The 23,633-nt window shown below is 41.0% G+C and overlaps 1 protein-coding gene across 5 annotated transcripts in view; it reads left to right on the top strand.

Annotated features, from left to right (window-relative positions):
• Nucleotides 1-23,633, top strand: part of KIAA1328 (KIAA1328 ortholog) — a 179,758-nt gene that overhangs the window by 112,724 nt on the left and 43,401 nt on the right. For all 5 annotated transcript variants that reach the window (XM_014949408.1, XM_014949406.1, XM_014949410.1 and 2 more), the window contains 2 exons: nucleotides 5,579-6,246; nucleotides 9,192-9,287. In XM_014949408.1, coding sequence (XP_014804894.1) covers nucleotides 5,579-6,246; nucleotides 9,192-9,287 — 764 coding nt within the window. The remainder of the gene's footprint in view (nucleotides 1-5,578; nucleotides 6,247-9,191; nucleotides 9,288-23,633) is intronic.

Here is a 23,633-nt window from a genome sequence, read left to right on the forward strand (position 1 = left end):
CCAGAAGAGCGAGGTCTCGATCTTCTTCTGAATCTTAAACACAAACTGGTTCTTCTTTTTTTTTTTTTTTTTTTTTTTTTTTTTTTTTTTTTTGCTACACCTGCTCAGTATATTGAATTCAGTAGATTTTTACAGGAAAAATACAGGTTTGTGACTGTCATTCACATAGTTTCTTTGATTTGACACCAGTTGTTTTATTCAGTGGAATATGGCAATCATAGCTATACATAATTTCTACAGAAAATGGTGCTTTATTTTTTGCTTGAAAAATGGTCAGCTTATCTTCCCAGTTATCTACTGTGTTTATCTTAGGTACTGATAGAGGCAGTTGCTGAACTATTACGTGGGTACTTCATAATGACTGATATTAGGTTACTTATGGTAGAGATTTTAATAAAGGATTACATGATCTAAAGAAAAAAAAAATGATAGACTTCAGTAGATCCTACTAATTTACTTTGAAATCTTTACCTCTTTACATTCTCCTTGATAAATTCTTACAGTCTCTTGGAAGGAATAGCTCTTTAATCACTAGTAATGCACTTCAAATAGTCCTATCATTTGAAATAATTGTTCTTAAAACGGCATTCCCGTTGCCCTGCTATCCTACCTGAGCTTATTTATAATATATTCTCCTCATTCTACTGACAAGAGCAAGTGCTTATACTGTCGATAGACCTGCAAACCCAAAGGCAAGCTTTATTCAGATGAGACCCACACATCAAGGATGCACACTGGTGACGACGTTCCAGGTTTAGGATGTATACCTCAGCGAGTGCATCAGCTCTGTCACTAATAGGTGCCCTTGGTGCTCTTTTAGGTTGCCCTGTGTACCGTAGCCTTTCATTTGTCCATTTAGAAATTTTTGCTTCATCTTTAAAGGTCTGTATTTCTCCTCTGGTTGTTGCTTCTGTTCCTTCTTCTTGACTTCCTCCAGGGTTCACGCTCAGATCAGTGCAGTGGACGAGTTCTGAACCTGCATGTTCCCCCATCTGTTACTACCCCCACTAAAAGAAACCCCAGGGCTGAAAATCCAGGTTAGGGAAATGTTCTCAAGATACACTATGCACGATTTTAGTTCATTGTCTCGTTTTCTGTATTCAAAAATATTTCAGCAACAGTGTACTAACCCAGGTCCTATGGGTTAAACTCTAATGCTGTCAGCATTTATAGGAATTTGGCTGTTCACCATTAACAGCACCGTATTGTGCTAGGACAATACATTCCTAGCTTTTGCCCTCAGAGTGCAAGACTTCTCAAGGTAATTATAGAATCATAGAAGGGTTTGGGTTGGAAGGAACCTTAAAGATCATCAAGTTCCAACGTCCTGCCATGTGAAGGGATGCCTCCTATGGTGACCAGGTTGCTCAAAGCCCCATTCAGACTTGCCTTGAACACCTTCAGGGATGGGGCATCCACAACTCTAAACAACCTGTTCCAGTGCCTCACCACACTTACAGGAAAGAATTTCTTCCTAAAATCTAATCTCAATGTCTCCTCTTTCAGTATAAAACCATTACTCCTTGTCCTATTGCTACAGTCTCCTCTTTCAGTATAAGACCATTACTCCTTGTCCTATTGCTACACTGCCTGATAAAGAGTCCCTCCCCTTCTTTCCTATAAGGTCTCCTTTAAGTTATGGATGGCCACAATAAGTTCTATCCAGAGCTTTCTCTTCTCCAGAACAACCCTAGTTCTCTCAGCCTGTCTTCACAGCAGAGGTGCTCCAGCCTCTTGATGATCTTCATGGGCCTCCTCTGGACTCACTTCAACAGGTCCATGTCCTTCCTGTGCTGAGGGCCCCAGAGCTGCACACGGTAGTCCAGATGGGGTCTCACCAGAGCAGAGTAGAGGGGCAGAATCACCTCCCACAACTTGCTAGCCACGTTTCTTTTGATGCAGCCCAGGATGCAGTTGGCTTTCTCATGTTGAGCTTCTCACCCATCAACAGCCCCTAGTCCTTCTCCTCAGGGCTGCTCCCCATCCATTTTCCACCCAGCCTGTATTTATGCCTGGGATTGCCCCTTGGTCCTTCTCCTCAGGGCTGCCATTTTCCACCCAGCCTGTGTTTGTCCCTGGGATTGCCCCAACCAGCATGCAGGACCTTGCAAGATGATTTTGGGCTATTTCTTAACTGTTTTGGTCTGCGTGCAGGACCTTGCATGATGATTTTGGGCTATTTCTTAACTGTTTTGTACCAGTGAAATCTGTCAGGTCCTGGCCTGCGTTGAGGTTGTAAGATCTGATCAGTTACTGGCTCATCCTGTGTGGTGCGAAGCCCTGGTTGCTGTAGTCATCGTATAAACGCGTCTCCTCTCCCAGTGCTGTGAATTAGCACTGCAGAGCACGCAAGTTGCAGTTAGGAAGAATTTGCAGAGATGATAATGCTGCGTGCATAAAACTGGTGCGCTGTTTGTCTGTTTGTAGGAAGTTTTAAGGACTGGATGTTTGTTTAAGCTCTGCTCTGAATCCCTGAGCAAAAATTACTGGGATTGCGGTAAAGATTTTGTAGAGCTCCCCACATGTCTTCCTCTTTAAACCCTTCTAAAGATTATTTGAACTTTTTTTTTTTTTTAGTATCTCCTTGTTTCCATGCAAGAGTTTCACATCTGATCGTCTTCTTAACTCCATATGTTGCAAGGAGCAGTCTGAGTTTGTTTGTTTGTTTAAGCCTCAGTTAAAGGAAGTTGTATCTTTAAATACCGAACAGCAAGCGTGGAAGAGCTCCACGGAGGGGAAAGCACAGCTGTTCCATCATGGTCCGGCATGGTTTCCATGTGTCCCGTAGGCAATATCTTTCTTAAACTCATCTTGTAAAATTACCCAATTCCTTATGCTTATGCATCTTTGGACTCATGGTAGTAGATGAGTCTTTGTTTGTTTGTTTTTTTATAATTTTTTTGGTTTTTGTTTTTTCCCTTACTTGGCCTGCGTCTTACAGACCTGTCATGGCATGCTCTGGTCTCATCTGATCCCTCCTAAGTGTAAATGTCAGTCCACCTTCCCTACAGTCTCTACCATCCCATTGTAGTTTTCAACTAAAGCATTAACAGAAAAACACAAAAAGTTGTTCGCTAGCTTCTAACTCCCAATAATTAATTTTTCTTTGGGGTTAGACCCTGCAAAGTACTGAGTAGCCGTCAAAGGCATTGTTAGAACTCGGTCTTCTGCCTAACGTGACCTCCTTCTTCTAAAGAAATAAAAAAACCCCACTCACATTCAATGACATTAATGAGAATTTTTCCCCCTGCAAACATATTGTAACTGTGAAATAACATTAAAGTTTCTCTGCCTTGTTATGAAGTCTTTAAATGTCAATGCCATTTCTGAGACCATCAGGGCAGATTTAATGGCGGCCAAGGTCAACAAATGCTAACTGGTACCTCTCTTTTAGGGCCTTCAGGGACTCTTAATAGAGTCTCAGCCATGAAGTTAATTTGCAATGTGGGCCTTTATTCTTAAACCTGCTCCTGGTGATTATTTTGTACCATCTTCATTCTTGTGCTTCGATTTCTTAACATTCTTTTGTCTCTTCAATCAATAAAACAAACCGCTAAAATAAGGAAATTCTCAGTTTTTTCATCTTTTGAGTCTTCTTTTTTTGTTCCTTTTGTTTCTTCTGTTTATGGGCTGCAGAAGGGTAGGTGTATGCTTTCTGTAGACCACCCTAAGCTGCCAGCTCTGACACGATCCTCTAAGAATACCTTCAGGTCTGCCACCTTCTGCTGTCCTAGGGGGCTGGGAAACTGGCCACCGTGAAAGCCTGTTTCATTGGTCCCCTAAATGCTTCATCGGCAGAAGCAGGTGAGGTGGGAAATGAGAGACAGAGCGTAACCACAGGATTCTCCTATTTTCCCTTTTCTGTCATATTTCTTCCTGCTGGTGGTCATCCCTTTATCTGTTGTATAATTTAGATTAAAAGGGCTTTGTAGCCTTTATTTGGCTAGAAAATATTGCAGACAGGGATGGCATGCTACAAATAATAAATAACAAAACTCCATCTTTTTGGCAGCATGTTGCATTTCTGCTCAGTTGCCCTGCCAGCCCCTGTGACTTTAAAATATTTTAATGTCCTGCACTTTTCACCCAGTCCAAGCACCAGACTTTCCTCAGACATTTAGCACTGACATTAATGCAAATGCCTCCAACTCATTGGGCCCTTTGGGGCAAAATATGACATCCTTGGCTTTCAATCACATGGCAGAGAGGATATATTTGTATCCACAAAACTGGAAATAATAAAATATCAGCATTCAGGTGCTAATCCACATTAATTTACATTCTGTGAAGTCTACAAGAAACTTGTAATTGGTTGTCTTGAAGGGCAGCAGAGTGTGTTTGGTATTTTGTTTATTTATAAAAAAGAATTTAAATTATACATATAAACACTGCATAGATTTGGATTACAGCTCTCTTCTAATCATCGCTGGACGCTTGCTTGCATTCCTAAGTACTCATGTTTTGGGGCTTGCTGACTGTCTTCCACTCTATGCGGACAATACCTATTTATTGCAAGCACTGCCAGAGTGCAAATAATACTTTTCTTTCCATCAGTGGATACCAAATTTCCCTGCTAAGCCACTTTCACTGCAGTGGTTTTGTTATCTTTTAAAAAACCTGGCTTCTGTAATTAAAAAAATTAGATCTTTGTGAAAGGTCCCAAAGGCTGGAGGAGTTTAAATTCAGTATGTTATTGAAATTAATGCACAGCTCTAGCAAAAGAAATGTGAGTGCCTGATTCACTGCTGTTCTGATGTACATAAAGTCTCAAATGCTTAACTGCTTAGATGAACCATAGTGCAGAGATTCTCCAGGATGTAAGTAGGATTTTGATGTCTGTTGCATAATATCCACCAGTCTAACAAAACCACTAGAATTTGCTTGCACTGGCTTGACAAATGTGAATTATAGTTGCTTGCTTTCTTCAGAGTTTTAACAGAGCATAATCACTTGCCCGGCTTAATTGAAAAATCACTTAGGTTTATAGCTGAATTTAAACATGTTTTGTATTTAAATGACAGCTTTTGATGTACAACCATTTTTTACAGAAAGTAGTTGGTTTTTATCTGTGTTTCTGTAAAGATATTTCAAAAACTCTCATCAAATTTCCAGCGGTAAGTAATATCCCATTCAGTGCAAGGTGAAATGTTTTACATCAAATCTCCTGCTGTGTAATGGCCAATCAAAGAGTATTTATAGTGGCTGAATGGATATTTTGGCTCAGTATTCAAAATTAAACATTTTCAAACATTAACATTTAATGTTTTTTGCCACTCTTCAAGTTGATTTTATGTAACCCTAGATGCTCACAACTACTTGATACTCTGAAGTGACTTATTTTATGCTGAGGATCCTGCAGGCAGTAGTTTTACATTTATTATACTTGTGTAGATGGAATGAAATGTAGATTTGAAAGCAGATTTGGGTCTGTCTTCTGATAAACATTTTCTCGAGTTTGGCTGTATGTCCATCAGCATGATGCAGCAAGTCTATTTCTGAGAAAACACATTCACCAAGTGAAATGAATAAGCAAAGATAAATTCTGGCCATTCACGGGAAATTGTTTCTCTTGTTGCAGGTATGCAGTAAGAAGAGCTCATGCCAACAAGCATCTTTGGAACTGGATGGTTCCTACTTGGGTATTGGGGCACCTCAAACTTTTTATCAGAACAGTAGAGCATCGAAGGGTGGAAGCCCAGCCCGGGTGGCGTTGTCTCAACCATGCAGGAATAATCATGGTTACGGGACTGAAGTCCCTTTCAACCATCAGAAGTGTCCGAAGGAATGTCCTGTAGAAAATGCCTTGCACAGAAAGTGTAACAACGTGACTTCCCCTGTCAAGCAGAGGAGCCCTCACTGTGTAAAACCAGCTCAGGAGATAGACTGGAAAGGAAATGAATTTCGGAGCTCGTGCCCTCAGCCAGGGAGTCAGAGTTGTGCCTGCAGGCACGGAGGGAGCTCAGGGAGCGTCAACCAGGTACTTAGAAGACACTCTGGGCCAGTTCACAAAACCTGCGATTATTCGAGGCACTCTCGAGTTTCTGGTCTGAATGACAACGTGGACTCGGGGCCCAAAGAAACAGAAGAGACGAAAAGGTTGTACGAAGAGCGAAGGCAGAAGCTGCTTCTGCAGAAAATGGAGCTGGAAATTGAAAAGGAGCGACTCCAACATCTATTGGCTAAGCAGGAAACAAAACTGCTCCTAAAACAACAGCAACTACACCAGTCCCGCATGGATTATAACAGGTGACTTTGAGATTTATAATTTAAAAAAAATGAACACATGGGCAGTAGTTAATTAAAGTGGGAGAATGGAACTGATAAAATAAGATAGGCAAGACCTGTGGCACAAATTCTCTCTAACAGTGATTTAGAGGAGAGAAGACTTTTTAGTATATTAGCATATCCTGTTGGGAAACAGCATGACAGCTGTGGAAAGCAGCAGAGGAAAACAGTATGTGGTAGAAGGAAAGGCACAAGAAAAGCTGTGCTACAAGAGTAGATAAGGAAAGAGGAGCAGTTGATCTTAGTGCAGGCACTTGAAGGAATACAGGCATTTGGCAAGAGAACAGCGTGGGCATGGACAAAGTGGGTGCAGCATTCTCCCTTATTTCCTTGGAGAGGTCAGTTTTGAAGTATTGCACTCTTCTAGGTATTCAGGAATACCTAGGAAGAAGTGTGTTTTACAGAAAAGATGGAGAACATTTCATATATATGGAACAGATCTTTTATTTTTTCCATATATGTCTGTTTTACAGAAAAGATGGAGAACGTTTTATATATTTATGGAACAGATCTTTTATTTTTTCCATATATATATATATATATATATATGGAAAAGAAAGGAGCTTTGTATATCAAGGACGTTTTCTTCCCAGTGATGTTTTCAGAAGGGAGAATGCCAAGACCGAGGAAAAGAAGGGAGCTTTGTATATCAAGGACATTTTCTTCCTAGTAATGTTTTCAGAAGGGAGAATGCCAAGACCGAGGTGCAATATGTACCTAAAACTAGAAGAAGGGAAAGGCAATATCCATAGAAATACAGGATGTGGCTTGAAAGGGCCTGTGAGCTACCTGTGAGGTAATGCCTTCCTGATAATGTAAATAGTGTTTCTGGGAAAGAGGGAGAAACTGGTTTATTGGTATCACGTTAGTAGAGTGGAGAGGAACAGTGAAAGGGAGCTGGTTAAAGCCAGGTGAATTAGCCAGCGTAACTCAGCTGCGTACTAGCATTTCAGCATTATTAAAGGAAAGCAATGGGGAAAAATGTAGCAGTCTTTTAGAAGCAGCAATAGGAGGGTTTCACAAGGATGCTTATTTGGATACTTTTTTAATATGGCAACTGCTGACAGTATCCCGTGAGAGTCTGCATTACATGACCCACTTCCTACGCTCGCGTATTAAAACCACCAAGGAGGAATATATCACTTTCTCTTCTTAATCCCAGCCTCCTGGTTACTTTTCAAACTCAGGAAGAGAAGACTGTAATTTAGGTGGTCTTTTGTTTGTTGTCTTGGATTGTGGTTTACATTGAAAATAATGTGTTTATATGGCTTTAAAAATGCCTGCCTTAAAGGCAATCACAATTGTGTGTGTTGAAAATGACTGAGGTCACAAACAAAGGATTATGACTTCAGGTGAGAATTAAGTAGGAACAGATGGATTCTTAATCATCAAATACCTTAATTCTATGCATGCATCTTTCCTCTGATGAAAAACAAGTAGAATATGAAGGACATCCAGACTGAGTTTTTTCATGTTTTTGTTTCTACTGGATATTTTTCAGCATTTGAGCCATCATAAGCCCAGAAAAAAAATTGACCTTAAATATATTTATAATGATGTGTTTGTTAATGCCATTATGCCTACTATTTTTTTTTTTCCTCCTAAAAAACCCTTCATGGTTTACAGGGCTCTAGTTACTGAAAAGAATTCTGTGAAAGAAAATCATATATGATTAATCTTAGGACTCAGTATTTTCATGATCTCTTTTCAGAGGTGCAGGTGAAAGCATATTTGGCATATTCTCTCTAAGAAAAGCAACTAGATTACAGTGTGCTTGCTCTTAAGAAAAAAAAAAATCAGTCTCTTTAGAATTAAATGTTTGAAATTTACAGGTAAATCTCTTGGGCATCACAGTCCCGTTTCAGTTCTGGGTATATAATTCACTTTTGCACTTGGTAACAGGGTAATTTTATCTACTACAAACAATAAAAATTTGTTTAGCTAAGCTCAAATACCCTTTGCTTTATTGTCAGGAGGCTCTAACCTAGTTCATCTCTTAACATCATGACAGTTTAAAAAAAAAAAACAATACAACAAAAATCCATTTCCAGATAGTGTTTATTTTTGTCTGTCCTTATTGCATGAATGGACTGCTGGTTAAGGTCCATTCTGAGCTGCTGAAAGTATTGTCATTGAATGACAAGTAAAAGGTCTGACCATTTGTAATTACTGGCTATCAACTCTTCAGCTCTTTTAGCTAAAGTATGAATTGATCCTCTTTTTGGCCACACTGCATCATAACTGCATTTTAATTTCCCACATTTCCCTATTTAGCCTCAAGTGAGCATAGTACTTTCTTTCAGTTTGCAGTTTCTCTGTATGTGAAATAATTGCTTTGCTGTCAATAATGGTGTGTGCACAGGGAAGGGGACAATTCAGTGACTCCTGATGCCAGCCAAGCCAGAGAGACAAATATGGGTAAATCCTGGAAATGGGAATTTTATTCAAATGAAAAGGGAGAAGTACCTCTGTTGTTGACTTTTCTATCTTCATTGGAGAGAAAGAAGAAGGTGGGATATTATAGTAAAAATGGAGCATCATGGGTGGGCCCATAGTTTCAGGAGACACCACTGTCTCAAATGAATTCTACATTTTATACAGTTTACACACGATGCCTTTGAACTCCACTGCAGCTGGAGCTGCAACCTGAGCCCAACAGGGATGTTTGGTTTTGGATACCGTCATCATTGTCTACAGGGAGCAGGTCCTTGCAAATCAGTAACTGAATTATTTTCTCATCTTTTTCCCACTGGAAACCCTTAGACGCAAAGGCACTGAACAGAAGTCAGTCTTCCAATACAAAAGCATTTTTGAAAGTGTGAAAACAGTGATGAAACTTCTGCGTTTATCGTGATTAGGTGCCCTATTTGTAGACACACACCTCACCTTTCCTTCCGCTTTTTCAGGTTTAGAGGCCACGTACCTGTTTCAGAAGATGTGCCCATTGATGAAGCACGTGGAGAACTTGCTCTGATGATGAACAGCAACAGCATGGGGCCGAGGTAATTTCTCTCTTCATTTCTAAGTACTTCACAGTGTCTCTATATCTTCTTGACAGTGTGCTGTTGGCTGCCAAGTGTATTTGTGTGTTTGTTTCAGATTAAGAGCTTTTTTTCTCCCAGAAAGGCAAAATTCATTGGCTGTCGCATTTTGAGTCAACTCAATAGTTACGCTGACCTGCTATTACTCACGGTTTAGGAGCTGACTTCCTGTAGATGTCTCAGGTTTTCTGTGTCATCTCTTAAGGACACTAACCTAGACCAGAGCAAAATGGAGTTTTCACAAAATCTTAGCTTTTCTTCTTTGTTCTAGGTACTGCTTGTTATTTTTTTCCAGGTAGGATCAGAACATCTCTTTTGTCTTGATTTGTACGTGATGGTAGAAAATACATTATCCCTTAACTCCCAGATAAAAATGATCTTTTACAATTGGTGACAGTTACTTTTTTTTAAACAATACTGTGTTGCACCTCTGCTTCAGTGCGATCAGAGCAAACTACCACTGAAATAGCTGGAAGTAGAGTGATGCCAATATTTAGCTCTTTATCTCGATCTTGTGTGCCATTTAAAACTAATCAATACCTTACTGTGTTTTCTTTCTGCCCTACCCTGTCGCGTTTCCTGTCACCACTGGAAGAAGATTCAGGCTTATTAGAAAAGCAACATATAAAAACTGTGGATTTGACAGGGTTTCTCTCTCTTTCTCAAAAAACAGCAGCTTCTTGTTTTATGTTGTAACTATAGATGTTCTTTTGACCAAAGTATTCCCTGTCTGGTGGGCAAGATGAGCAGCTGTCTTTTGCATGGGCCCTTTTTTAGTGACAAGAGAAGACTTTAAAATAATCTTTTCTCTCCACTATGAGAATACTGGAAGAACTGTTGAGTTATTTATAAACTAAGGGTCCAATACTTTCTTTTTCTTTTTTTTTTTTTTTTTTTACATTAAGGGATACTTATTTTATTTTACTTATTTTATTGAGATGCCTCTTCACTGAAAGGGGATAAGACTTCTTTCTCCAGAAGAGCAGGAGTTGTTAGTTTCCTTGGAATACTTCACTGCTTAACCAGGTGTTTGGCTACTGTGAGTTACTGGCATACCCTCATTGTATTCCGATGGTTTTTTGTTTGGTTTTCGCACAGACTGAAGTGATCAAAGTGTGATCACTGTAACAAAAGAGATAGAGAGTCATGATATGCTTAAGACGCAGTAGCATTAAGCTCCCTGGAGGAAAAATGTAACCTAGAACATTTGCAAGGGCTTCTTGGCAACAGCTTACCAAAAACCTGCAAAAAATCTACATAGCCTAGCAGGAAAATAAGGAAAACCTGTGCTGTTAACAAAATGAGAGTTCCAGATTTCAAAGGGTTCCCCACCCTCTCTTCATTCCCTTAGTTTAATTTACTGTAATTTTTCAAAGTTAGTATGTGTTCGTGCAGTCTCAAGTTGCCATGCCAGCTGGTTCCGAAGTTTGGCAGCAAAACACTTGGAAGTTTTTCTTCCTATATGCCATCTTCAGTTTTGTAAAGGTTAACAGATGAATGCTCCCTAAATAATTTACTCTAATGTAAGGCTGAAAGAGGCTACGGAAGACAAGTCCATTTGTCTCATTTATGCATTGGAATATGTAAGTGTTGTTTTCTTCGGTATCGAGAGAGAGCGTGCAAGTGTGTGGCTAGAGCTTAGGAAGGAGAAAGAACTGGTAGGAATATATCCTTTTTTTTTAACAATCTCCATTATTTTGGTTGGGTTTTTTTTGTTTTGTTTGGGATTTTTTTTGTTGTTGTTGTTACTTGTTTTTTAATTGATCTGTTCTAGTTAAAACAAATGCTATCAGAACCCTAATGGAAAACCAGTCCTCTCTGACTTCCAGTTCATACACGAGAGCTCCTCTAGCAAATCTCACAGCATGAAACTTGATTTCAGTCTGCAAATAAGCAAAACTTAACGTAAAAGTATTCTGGTATTGTAAAGGAAATGGTGAAAGTCCTTTAAAATACTGAACTTGCTGAAGTGAGATATTGGAGTTTAGAAGTAAAATAAATAATATAATCAAGAACTGAAATACATAGGTTTTTTTATAATTAACAGCTCATTTTGAGTTAATTATCTACAATTACGAAAATCTAATTGCAATTTATTCTCTACTATCTGTGGGAAGAATCGTAGGCAAGGGAATATGCATCACTGCCAGGCATAAATGCTATAGGATGGGTACAAATAATAGAGGAGCCCTTAATGAAAAACAAAAAGCAAATAGGAGCGTGCAGCTGTGCCAGGCTATTGAAAGGTAATTGTAGTCAGAAATGAGATATGTACTTTAAAAGGCATCTTGTCATCTCCTGTTGGGATTAATTTTTTCCCTCCTTGAAAAAGGAAAAAAAAAAAAAAAAGATTCCATGAGCAAACACAGTACAAAGTTTGATTCTAGTACAGATTTTGGTCATAGTGGGTCTACAAGAAGGAAAACGTTCATCTTGGGGACTACTAGAAACTACAGCCAGATTTGCTAATGGATGCCTCTTGTTTTCTCTTCTAAATGTGCCAGTATGTTGTTTTTTCATTATTGAAGTCTGTAAGCCGTGTCCACTGCAGCCTTTTTGAATGATCCTGGTATGAAATGGCAGTGTTGAATCTGTCACTTCCCTACTGGGTGTGTTGAGGAGCTGTTGGGAAGAAATGCCTCTGTCCCTCTGCCTGCTTGCAGCTGGGTCGGCGTGTGGGAGCTGAAGAGTCTTGAGATGCAGCATCTCCAGTTCTCTAAGGTGCAGCAGTCAGAGGAGGTTTGACTGAGGATGGTTTTCAGTAGCTTGGAGTGCTCTGAAGTGAGCCCACAGCCAATTTTCAGCTATGGAGAGAGTAACTTGTACAATTAATGGCAAGTTGTCTGTATAATTCTTTTTCAAGCCTGCCCCAGCGCGCGAGATGCTTTAAAATATTCAAAATAAAAACATAACCTGATGCATTTGTTTAGCATAAAACAGCCTTTTACAAAGCGCCTTCCATCTCCCAGACGCAGATGCTCGGTACATGCTCAAGTACCCACTCCATGCGTATTCAGTAGGATCAATACACCCGGCACCTGCTTTTGTGTGTGCTCCTGACGTCTGCAGCGGGGAGAGGAATTTTAAAACAATCCACTCTTCTCTCCTTTATTTAATCTTGGCTTTGGATCTGAATGTCATGGAAAAAAAAAAGACCTATTTAACAGCACCGACTAGAGAAGATGCGGTTTGCTACTTCGCGAGCACCCCCCTCCAGAGCTCTGCCGTGTGCCGAAATCTTACCTTACAAAGTACCTTGCTTTTCTGATTCTTAGGTCTCCTATTCTACTGCTTTCTCTCTAACACACCTCTTTTCCTCAAATTTCACACAATACTGCCACTGCGCCTCTACATTGACCTGTGCAAAATGTTATAAATAGAAATTGTTGGATACAGCAGCTATCAGATGGGTTTACAGTTATCTGCAGCACTCCCTCAATGTATGCTACCTGGTTAAAGGATTTCTTTCCTGGAGCATTAAAGATTTGCAGGTGGAATTTGCCACCTTTAATTTCGTTGAAGGCTTTTTATGTTTGTGTGCTTCGTTCTATATCACCCGTGTGTATTTTTTCCAGTTTGTATTTTTAGTTAGTTGAAAATACCAAACACAGAATTCAGCGGTACTTTCCCCCTATTTGAATGCTCATTGCTATGGTGATAGATCCAGGAGGGAATGCTGTCAGGGGTCTTTTAAAAGATTTTTATGTTTATGGTGTAACTATTTTTATTATCTTGTGAGAGAAGGTGACAATTATCTCTTGCTCCTTGTTTAATGCTTTGTTATGAACTTGATTTTTTTTTTTTTTTGAAGCTTGTTAGACATGCAGACATCTTTCTATGGTGATGTGCAAGCACACTCTGTGTTTTTGTCCAAATATTCAGCGCAATTAAATAGACGTGCAGAGGAACGCAGACTCGCAGCTCCCCCTGCTGTCCCAGGCACATCCAGGTTTGTTCAGACAATCCCCCCTTCCAACTAATTTAAAAATAAAATAAAAATCACATGCCATCACACGGCTCTGTCACCTCTGACCTGACTTGTGCTGGCCTAATTACTCCCTTTTTTGAAGGGAACCTGTATTTAAAAAAGGGTAGCAATGGTAGCACCCATTTTATTTCCTATTTGGAGTTTTTTTGTCAGTTCTTCTTCACGCTGGCTTGAGTCACCTCCTGTTACTCTTGTCCTGACCCTCTGGAGGAGAAACCATCACCACTTCCATAAGTGGCTCATTGTCCAAGATCTCCCAGGCTTCATCTCATCTATGAGTTGTCCTTGGTCTCTTGAGGTGCATCTATACACCACCAGGCCAACTTTTACGAACGTATTGAATACAGTTTGTTGGGATTTTTTTTCATCTCTTTGCTGTTTTGGCAGACTGGCACATTAAATTGGGCTGAAATCAACTGTGCTTGCAAATGGCCCATAAAATCTGTGTATCTGGAAGCCGCTTACCCACTTGTTAGTGCTCCTTTTAACGCCCAAGTTACTTTCTCGTTCCAAATAATTTTACATTGAAGTTTGTATCATTTTTAGATAGGATATTTGTGGAGCGAACACTTGTTTGGCAGGGTAAAAAAAAAATGCTTGCAGATCTGCCAATAGTGCAAATGCTGAATTAGGTGCCAATACGAGTTTTTCTTTCTCTCATGGTGTTTTCTGCATATCCATAGGCACATCATCCCTTCAACAATGTCTGCCTGGGGTCTGTCCTGATGTAATGGGAAAGTATAGTTGGGGTTAGATAGGTATTTTTGCTTCATGAGTGCCCCATGAAGACCCCGAAGATAGTAGCTTTTCTTGAGCTTTCTTACAAAAGCGTGAAGGCTTTGGTAAAGCTTATTGTTGAAAGGGAGCAGAGGGGATGGCGATTTTTTTACATATATCTATGCATACTTTTATTTTTTTAAGATAGGCAGTGATTCTTATCGGATCGGGGAGCAAGGAGTTCATTTCCGCTGACCTGGTTGCTTCACTAATCTAATTTTCGGGTTTACTTTCAGCTGTGGCAGGGTTTTGAAGCTGCCTGTCTTAAATTTACCTGAATTATGCTGATTCTGTTCTCACGATCACGTATGCTGCACACAGCAGTATTACATCATTTCCATTACAGTCCAAAGTAACCTTGAGTCTACTGATAGGCTTGAGGTATAAGACCTAAGTAGGAGATACCGTAACTAGTTTCCTTAGGCAAATGGAACCAGCCTGTAGGTGAGGCCTTCAAAAAGAAACACTGCTAAGCATAGGATGGCAAGCAGTGCAAACAGGCTTGCTAAAACTAGAGTACTTAGGTTTTTTCACAAAACTTGCATTTCCTGCCAGTCTTCTGCATGGGTATGGTTCTGTAATATTACGTATCAGAATTGAAAATGCTGAGATTTTTTTTTTTTTTTCCTTTGGGTTGAAATATTTAAAATTCATGTATCTCCTGAAGAAGTTTGTTCCTTGCCAACACTTGCAGACAGTGAGAGACATTTTTGCAAGTCATTTGCAGATGCCTCCTTTACAGGAAAAATCTAGACACTGTTAGTTTACTGCCTGAATTGAATTTTGAAAACCTGATTTCTATTTTTATAAATTGGACTTGATTACTTTTTCAGACATATCATTTTGTTACTTTTTATTTTTATATGTAATCTTGGACGAAGAGAAAATTATGTTTAATCTAGATATTCATATGTCCCAGAAATATGTCAGTTGGAAAAGTTAAGAAAAAAATCTTACAAAACAAAATGTTCTGGAAGGTAGTTTTAAATTAGAAGATTTTTAAACCCACCCGCACAACTTTCATGCCGTTTAAAAGCTTATATCAGAACTGATGGGGCAGGACTAAGAACAAAAGCTATTGGTATTACAAAGTTAAGCAAGAAATCCTCTGTACCCTGCTGTTCTGGCCATGATTACAGCTGCACTAAGCTAAACCCACTCCCCCCCACCCCTCCTGTGACCTTGGCTGCGCTTCAGCACACAGAGAATTGAAGCAAAAGGCAAACTCTAGTAAATATTAGATTCTGCCACTTGCAGATATACAGACTACATATAAAGATAACGGCACGCACGCTCTTGCTCCCTCTCCAGCTCTCACTTTCTCTGAAGTGGACTTTGTGTATTTGCCACTGAATTATTCTGACATAAAACTTTGCAGACCACACTGGTGTGTTGAGCTGAACTCTGTGGCTTTGCATGGGTGCTGAGGCTTTGCAGAACTACCCATTACGTTTATAACAGTGCTAATTTTTGAGAGCCACGCAGAGAAAATTTTAGATTCAGCCCAGCTGATTTGTTCTTCACACTGCTCCTGCGGTGAGGCGGATTGATTTTTGTGTTTCTTTTGATATTTGGCTTCCTTTCCTCTGGTACTCAATGCTTCAGGCCTTAATCCTTTAACCTTGAATCTGAGCATCAAGGCATCAGGAGGGATCAGGCCTTTTGATGGAGAGAGAACGTCTTTTTGTTGTACCAAATGGTGGGGAGTGGTATAAAGCAAGAGAGATCTCCAGACAGTATATATTTCTCTGTTGTGTTAAAAGGCTATAAACAGAGGGTGGGTTTAGTGGGGATTATAAATAATCTAGAGGAAGGTGGGGTATTAGAAGGAATGGAAAAGAGTTAATGACTTTTTCTCAAACATTTCACCAGTAACCAGTCTATCATGACAGATGTGTACTGGGTTGCCAAATGCTATAGTCTGATTTGGGTAACGGTTCAAAGCTCAGCGTGTCGTGGAAATGGCAGCGTGGTCCCTGATGGAGCAGAGAGAAAAAAAAAAAAGCTTTTCAGCTTCTCAAAGGGCAGTATTTGTGGAAGCAGATGCTTGCTTGCCCTACCCAGCATAAAGAACAGTTCTACGGGCAGCCGGGAGAGTTCGTACTGCTGGATTTTTATAGGATCATTAATTATATGTTATAAGGCAGCTAAGCATGGCATTCCTAACTCGATGAATTCCATTATGAATGGCCTTTTCATATTCTTCATCTCATTATATTAAATGCATGTGACCTGAAGTTTAGCTAAAGTTATTGTTCGGGTTAACTTTCATTTAGTGGTTGCCCTAATTTTAGAAACAGTATGATCTTTAGATTTTATGGAGAGACAGGTTTTTTTATGCATGTTTTTGCAGCGCTATTTTAAATAATTTCTTTTGGAACTAGGTAGGAACCTCTGTGAGGTGACAAAGAAGGGATTTAGTCACTCCTTGATTTGTCTGAAGATTTCTGTACCCATGTCCCTGGATGACAACATCCAGTTACGCGGATTTGGCTATCATCTCTCTGCCAATAACTCTTAAACCCTCTGCTCTGTTCTGTCTAGTCTTGCATATCTGACTGCCTCCCTGACACATAATCCTGGTTGTTTTGCCTTCAGATCATTCCTAATCTGGCCAAAACAGAACTCATTTTTTCTTCCAAATCTCTCTTCACTTCTGATTTTGATAACGCCACATCCTCCCTGTCGCTCAGACTCGTAACCTCGGGGTCACTCCCCTCCTTAGGCATCTGGGCTGCTGACAGCTACTGCAGCTTCCTTCTCCTCTGCAGCAAAAACCTGCCTTCAGTGCGTCAACAGTTAAAACACCACGCCTTGCTTTAGTCCTTTGTCTTGCACCTTGACTGCTGCAAACACTTGTTTGCTCAGTATTCGTCCCCCTCTTTCAAAACAAGTTTTCCATATGGGTATCCTGGCTGCTTATTGAGATTATCGCCATTGTTTGTCTGAAACTCTCCTTCAAAGGCCAGTTGTCTACAGTATCAGACTGCAGGGCTTTGCAGAAAGTCACAGAGCTGTTTCTTATTTTATTTTCTCTGCCACCTTCTCCTCTTTACTCCTTCAATTACATGGGACTCAACGTTTTGTTGAGTGTTGCTTGAACTCCTTCCACATTCCCTAATTCTTTCTGGATTTTGGAGCAACTGAGTCATGTCATGATCACTCCTACCTCTGTCTGTCCGTTCTGACTATGTCTTTCCTGTTTCTCATCTTACCTCTTTGAGCCCTTTTCCACCCCTTCCCAAGAGATTTTTCAGAGTCTGAGTGCTTCTTTTCCTCCCCACCTTCAGTCCTAATTTGATGAGTTTCAAACTAATGCATCTCTTTCCACTGACCGCAAGGGTGGTCTCTGCCTGGGAAGTCCACCTGAAATATAAATCATACTCAAAAGATACCATGTAGGAAGAGGTATTGTCATTCAACTGCAGTGACAAATCATCAGCTCTTCCATGTAGGAAAGTTTGCATACGGCTTCTAGCACGCGCAAGAGCTTGAAACAAAACAATATGCAACAATCTTCAGTCTTCTGTCAATAGTGCCAGGCTTCAGCTCTTTGTGTAAGCACATGCCCTTCTGTTTGATCGATGTGCAGTTAATCCTTTTTTCTTTTTAGCTTTGTGCTTCCTTAATCTCCATCTACACCTCGCGTTCTTTTTGAGGAAAATCATGTCTCTGAGCAATGGGCTAAATTTATATACCGGCTGTAGACTCGGCAGGGCTGAGGTGGTTCAGGAACTCCAATAATGAAGGCATCTAACCCCACATCACCACGTCAGAGTGGCACTGGTGGCAACAGCTCTGGACAGACATTTCCAAACAGGTTATAACAAACCTGTCCAAAGGTAGACTTCCAACACCTACAGTGGTAGCTCTGAGATGGCAAGAAATCGCTTGCATCTGGACTAACAGAAGTGCACGGTGTATTTGTCACCTTCACTTTCTAGGGGAAGGGAAGGGGCAGCCCAGAGCCTGGGCAGAGCCCACAACTTCACTGCACACAGCCTCGTGCTGGGATCACTTCATTCTTTCCCTTGATGCTGAACATCAGAACACGCCAATATGTATCTCACTGATTTGTGCCTCTTGGCGAGGCACTGGTTTCTGTCTGGTTTCAGTTCTATTGTGTCTCTTTATTTCCTGAATGTAACAATTCAAAAAAAGTGTTTAGTCTGTTCTGTAAACATCCTGGTTGAGTCAATACTCAGTTGTGCTGCCACATTCACATGAAATCTATGCACTGAAAGGAAATCTTTAGTGTGTTGCTTTTTTTCTGGGGCCCAGGCCATAGTTTTTAGAGTTGTATGCCATCAGTTAGGCATCTAACTTTGTATTGCACTTGCAATAAATACCTGATTTTTCAGTTTCTAGCCACCAAATATGTTCTATGAAGTCTGCAACCAGTGGGTTCAAGGCAACTGAAGTGGCAAGAAGTGATATTTTAAATCTTTACCAAGAGTACCTTGTCAAAGCTACATTTGTTGGGTATGGTAATCCACTATTCTGAGTAAAATCCAAAGTCTAACTTCTCTGTTTACTTCTTTTGGGGCTATAAGATTTTTATTTTTTTAAAAGCAGATCAATAAACAGTCTCAGTGTTTTCATTTTACTAAGCGATATAATATAGTTGAGTATACTAGTGTAGTAGTAAATCATCAATATAATCCTTAATCATAGAGTGACCATGTCCTGCAGATGTGATTTGATCATGGGGAAAAAAGGCCAATGAAGTGTAAAGGTGCATTCAGAAGGGGTGTCTTTAGCAGAAGTGGAGTAGTGTATGTCACCATTATAAAAGATCCTAGTGTAAGAGGATTTAGGATGCCATGTACTTTTACAGTTGCAAACATGAAACATGGCTATATTCTAACATGTCATTGGTGTTGATCGCTATAAAACAAGAATCAAAAGCAGTGTCAGGTTTGTATTTGGCTGGGGAGCTAGCGTGGCATGAGGAGAGGTGTTGCCATCGTGTTAGAGCTGTGCCTTGTACCTGTACTGAACCTGTGCCAACACACTGAGCCTTTGGTGGCTTTTTGGAATAAGAAAAGCATGGCGGTCTCCAGATTCACTGGTCCCAAGATGTGTAAGACTTCAACACTAACAGGCCTATACAACCCTAAAAACCAATAGTAGCTGAAACTGCAACAAAATGCTTGATTCAATCATCATGTGATACAGATGAAGATGATTAGAATAAGAGGACAGAATTTTCATAGAAGAAGATATGTCCTCTAAAGGTGCTCCTCCCGTGTTGTTTTCAGTGGTAATGTCCTAATCATTACAGAGATCGGATTCGATCAGTCTTAGAAGAACAAGGAAGATAAAACCTCAATTTGTGTTTATTATGGAATTTGATGTATTTTTGAAAGGCTTCCCCTGCAACAAGTTCTCTGATATCAGGGGAGCAGTGAGTGACCCGAAAGGTCATCTCAGGATTCTTAGGAGTATGTGTATTTGCTGAAGTTAGTGGTTATTAATCTTCATTGCTACCAGTGTGAGAAGTTTGTAATTTTATGTTCCTTTATTTCTTCACTTGGAAACCAAGGATGGTGATTTGTCATGCCGGTATCCCAAGCATTGAAAGTTAGCATCTATCAAGTGCAACTTTGTCAATGAACAGAAGCAGCTGTAGATGTTATGTCTGTTACAACTCTTCTCTCTGCATATAGGCACTACAGGATCCTCCAGAACTCTCATTTTCTGTGCACATGACTCTTCGTAATACCTGCACAGAAGAGTGCAATCTTAAATATCTGTTGCTCTAATTAGGCATCTCTTCACAATGCCTTGTTAGTGGGGCACACTGGAAACCCTATGTGCACTTGCTTTCCAACTCTTATTGTGTCCTTTGCTGTATTGTCACTTTCAGCAAATGATTGGTCCGTGATATGATCCAGGATCAGAAAAAGGCTTTTGCAATTGCTGCTTATTTACTGAAAGCTTCTGTAATCAACACCTCTCAGCCTACCTGAAACTCCTTTGGAGGAGAGAGTGCTTACATACCAGTAGTCTCAGCAAAGGAAAACTGGAGGACTCTGGCACCAAGGAGGTGGTTCCCTGCACACTCAGACAGGTCTCTGCAGCAGCAGCTCAGCCACAGCCTGTTCTGTAGGGCAGCCCATCTACTGTAAAGTTGTTTGTTCTGGGTGAGCCAAGTTGGGAAGGGATGATGCATTGTTCTTCTATGCCTTTATCACAACCAAATTGCAATCTAATTTGGGAGATGTTTGTTCAGGAGATAGCTTGCATATGGCGTTTCGATGGGCACCTTGTGAATGGGGCTGGCTCTCAGCCAAACAATAGTGATTCTGGATAAGGCACTAAGACAGGCATTCGCTTTGCTGAAGAGGATGTGATTCTCCTTCTGAAGGAGAGAGTGACGTGGATTGATCTACTGGAGAAGTTTGGATTTATTTCAAAAACTTTGTTTGTCCTAAACAGGCTTTTGCATCATTCCTTATGGTACTTTCAGTGGTGACAGCTAGGCAGGCTTTTGAGATACACAGACGCTGTTTTGAAGGATTGTTTTTATACCTATGACTTGACATTTACATGACTTTCTTTTGTGAAGGCTGACAGCACTGCTTGCTGGAACGACAGCTGCTCTGCTCTGCTCTATAAGAAAGGCCAAACACACAATCACAGCATTTTGTCCTGCTAAAGCCTTGCCAGTCTCTTTTCTGTGGCCATTTCTCTATGACTGTCTGAAAACCTTTATGCTGGAATTTTCTTCGGATTCAGAAGAGAAAAGTAATCAGAGCCATTTTGCTGTTTCTTAGGAAAACTAAGATGTGTGGGAAAAGTGCTGGTAGACAGTTGAGATGTAGCTAACAGAAAGCAGAAAGGGGACAGGGCTTCAAAGGAAAGGCATGAATATAATTTTAGGTGGAATTTAGCTTAGTACTTGCTACAAATGGACCTACAACTGTGTATATTAAGTGAAGTCTTGACTTCATTGAAGATAAAGGCAGTATTCTGATTGATTCAATGAGGCCAGGGTTTCACCTATGGCTGGTATGATCTAATGGGTCATTGCTAATTAAGAGCATGTGTAGCCTCAATTCTTGCTGGTGGAATTAAATACCTGAGCTCCAGCCACTGAGGGAACGGGGAAGAAACTGGTCTCTGAAGGAGTGCTTTGGAGAAGCCGTGCTATGGCTTACTGTACCCTAGTACAGCTTGAAGTTTTTAGCATAGTGGCCAGTATTGCTCCTCCAAGATGAGAGAAAAGTAAACCAAACACAGTAGGTCCAAGGGAGACAGTTCAACAGGGAAAAAAGCCAACAGAGAAAACTGGTACAGCCAACAGGCATTACTGGATTTGGGGATGCTGAGCCTGAAGAGGACCCTAAGAGACAAAAGCTCTTCCCCAACAATATATTGTGTGCATAGTAACGTGTGGATTGGAGGCAATCACTGTCTTTTTTCTCTGATGAAAAATGCCTTCATTACAAGCAGGTTTTATAATATTTATATTTCAGTTCTGGAATTCTTGCTGGCTGCTGAGATGTTCCCCTACCTGTCCCTGCCCTCTTACCTTTTGCCTAGAAAAATGTGAGAAAGAAGATGAACTTGGGCCTGAAGATCATAGACCTGTTGGAGCAAGTCCAGAGGAGGGCCACAAACATGATCACAAGGATGTCCTATGGGACAGGCTGAGAGAGAGATGGCCTTCTTCACCTCGGGAAAGAGAAGGCTCCAGGGAGACCTTCTTATGCCCTTTCAATACTTAAAGGAGGCTTGTAAGGAAGGAGAGGACAGGGTTTTTTGTAGAGCCTGTAGCAATAGGTGATGGTCTTAAAATAATAGAGGGTACATTCAAGCCTGATACAAGGAAGCCATCTTTACCATGAGGCTGGTGAAACACTGGCACAGGTTGCCCAGAGAGGTGGAAGATGCCCCAGCTCTGGGAACAGTAAAGGTCAAGTCACAGGTGCCTCTGAGCAACTGGATCTAGTTGAAGATGTCCCAGCTCATTGCTGAGAGTTGGACCAGGTGAACTTTAAAGGTCCCTCTCAACCCAAACCATTCTATGATTCTATTCTCAAAACTATAAATGAACATGCTCTCTAGAAAGGAAAGCAGCTGTTTCTTATTAACATGCACTGGATCCCAGCAGTGTCATTAACATGCTGATGCATCTAACATAAGCCTCAAAATGCCAGGTTTCATAATTGGGCCATGAAATCTCACTCTAGTCTTGAATGTGGCCTTCAAGGTCCATATTAGAATAGGATATTTTTCCTGCCTTTAAAGGAAGGGGGAAATGTTAAGCTTAGATTTTTTTCAAGCACTCTGTGTTTCAATATGATAGGCTTTACATTTTTAACAGTGTGTTTTTAGGGTTGTTGATTTGCTGACACGAGCAGATTGGTTTTGTGGCGTGGAACACAAGGGTGATGGCATTCAAGGATGAGAGATTGCCCTGAAGTTTACGCTGTGCTTCTCTTTATTGCCTGCAACACTTGTACCTCTCTTCCAGTTCTACTCAGCTATCCTGTGTACCCTACACAAAGCAGGAGTGAGTGCTACACAAAGCAGGAGTCTCCCTCCTCTTCTTCATGTGCTGCTCTGTTGGCTTGTACATCTTGATGTGTTTCTCCCCAGCTTTGCTGGAAAGAAGGGGCAGGATGTGTCCCCTCAGAGCAGGACTCCAGGTTGCAGATGGAGATGCACTAAGCAGGGCTGTAAGCTCTACCTCTGTGGTCAAGGTTTTCCTCATGATTAGGTCTAGGCAGACACACATGGTGTACGCACCAATTTCAGATGTCTCCTTTTTTTGAGTCGAGAGTCGAGCAGCTCTGCAGAGAGACCTGTGAGTCCTGGTTGACCATGTTGATGCAAGCTTACCGTGAGCCAGCAATGTGCCCTTGTGGCCAAGAAGGCTAACCGTCTCCTAGGGCGCATTAAAAAGAGCATGGCCAGCAGGTCAAGGGAGGTTATCTTCCCCCCTCTACCCTGGTGAGGCCATATCTGGAGCAGTGTGTCTATTTTTGGGCCCCCTATTTCAAAAAGGACAGGGAACTGCAGGAGAGAGTCTGGCAGAGGGCTATGAAGATTGTCAAGGGACTGGAGCACCTCTCCTATGAGGAAAGACTGAGACACCTGGGTCTGTTTAGCCTGGGGAAGAGAAGGGGATCTCACCAATGCTTTTAAATATCAAAAGGGCAGGTGTCAAGAGGATGGGGTCAGGCTCTTCTTAGTGGTGCCTGGTGACAGGACAAGGGGCACAAGTTGGAACACAGGAAGATCTGTCTCAACACATGGAAAAACTTCTTTACTGTGAGGGTGGCAGAGCACTGAACAGGCTGCCCAGAGACAGGGTGGAGTCTCCTTCTCTGGACATGTTCAAAACCCACTGCATGCATTCCTGTGCAACCTGCTCTCGGTGACCCTGCTTTGACAGGGGGGTTGGACTACATGGTCTCCGAAGGTCCCTTCCAACCCCTGCCATCCCGTGACTCTGTGAGTGTTTAAGAGTTAGTTCCACTTGTTGTCCAGGGGCTCAGCTTCTTTTCTGCATCAGTTTCTTATCTTTTTTG

This window comes from Calidris pugnax, unplaced genomic scaffold (assembly GCF_001431845.1).
Source record: "Calidris pugnax isolate Ruff unplaced genomic scaffold, ASM143184v1 scaffold144, whole genome shotgun sequence".
NCBI classification, from domain to species: Eukaryota; Metazoa; Chordata; class Aves; order Charadriiformes; family Scolopacidae; genus Calidris; species Calidris pugnax.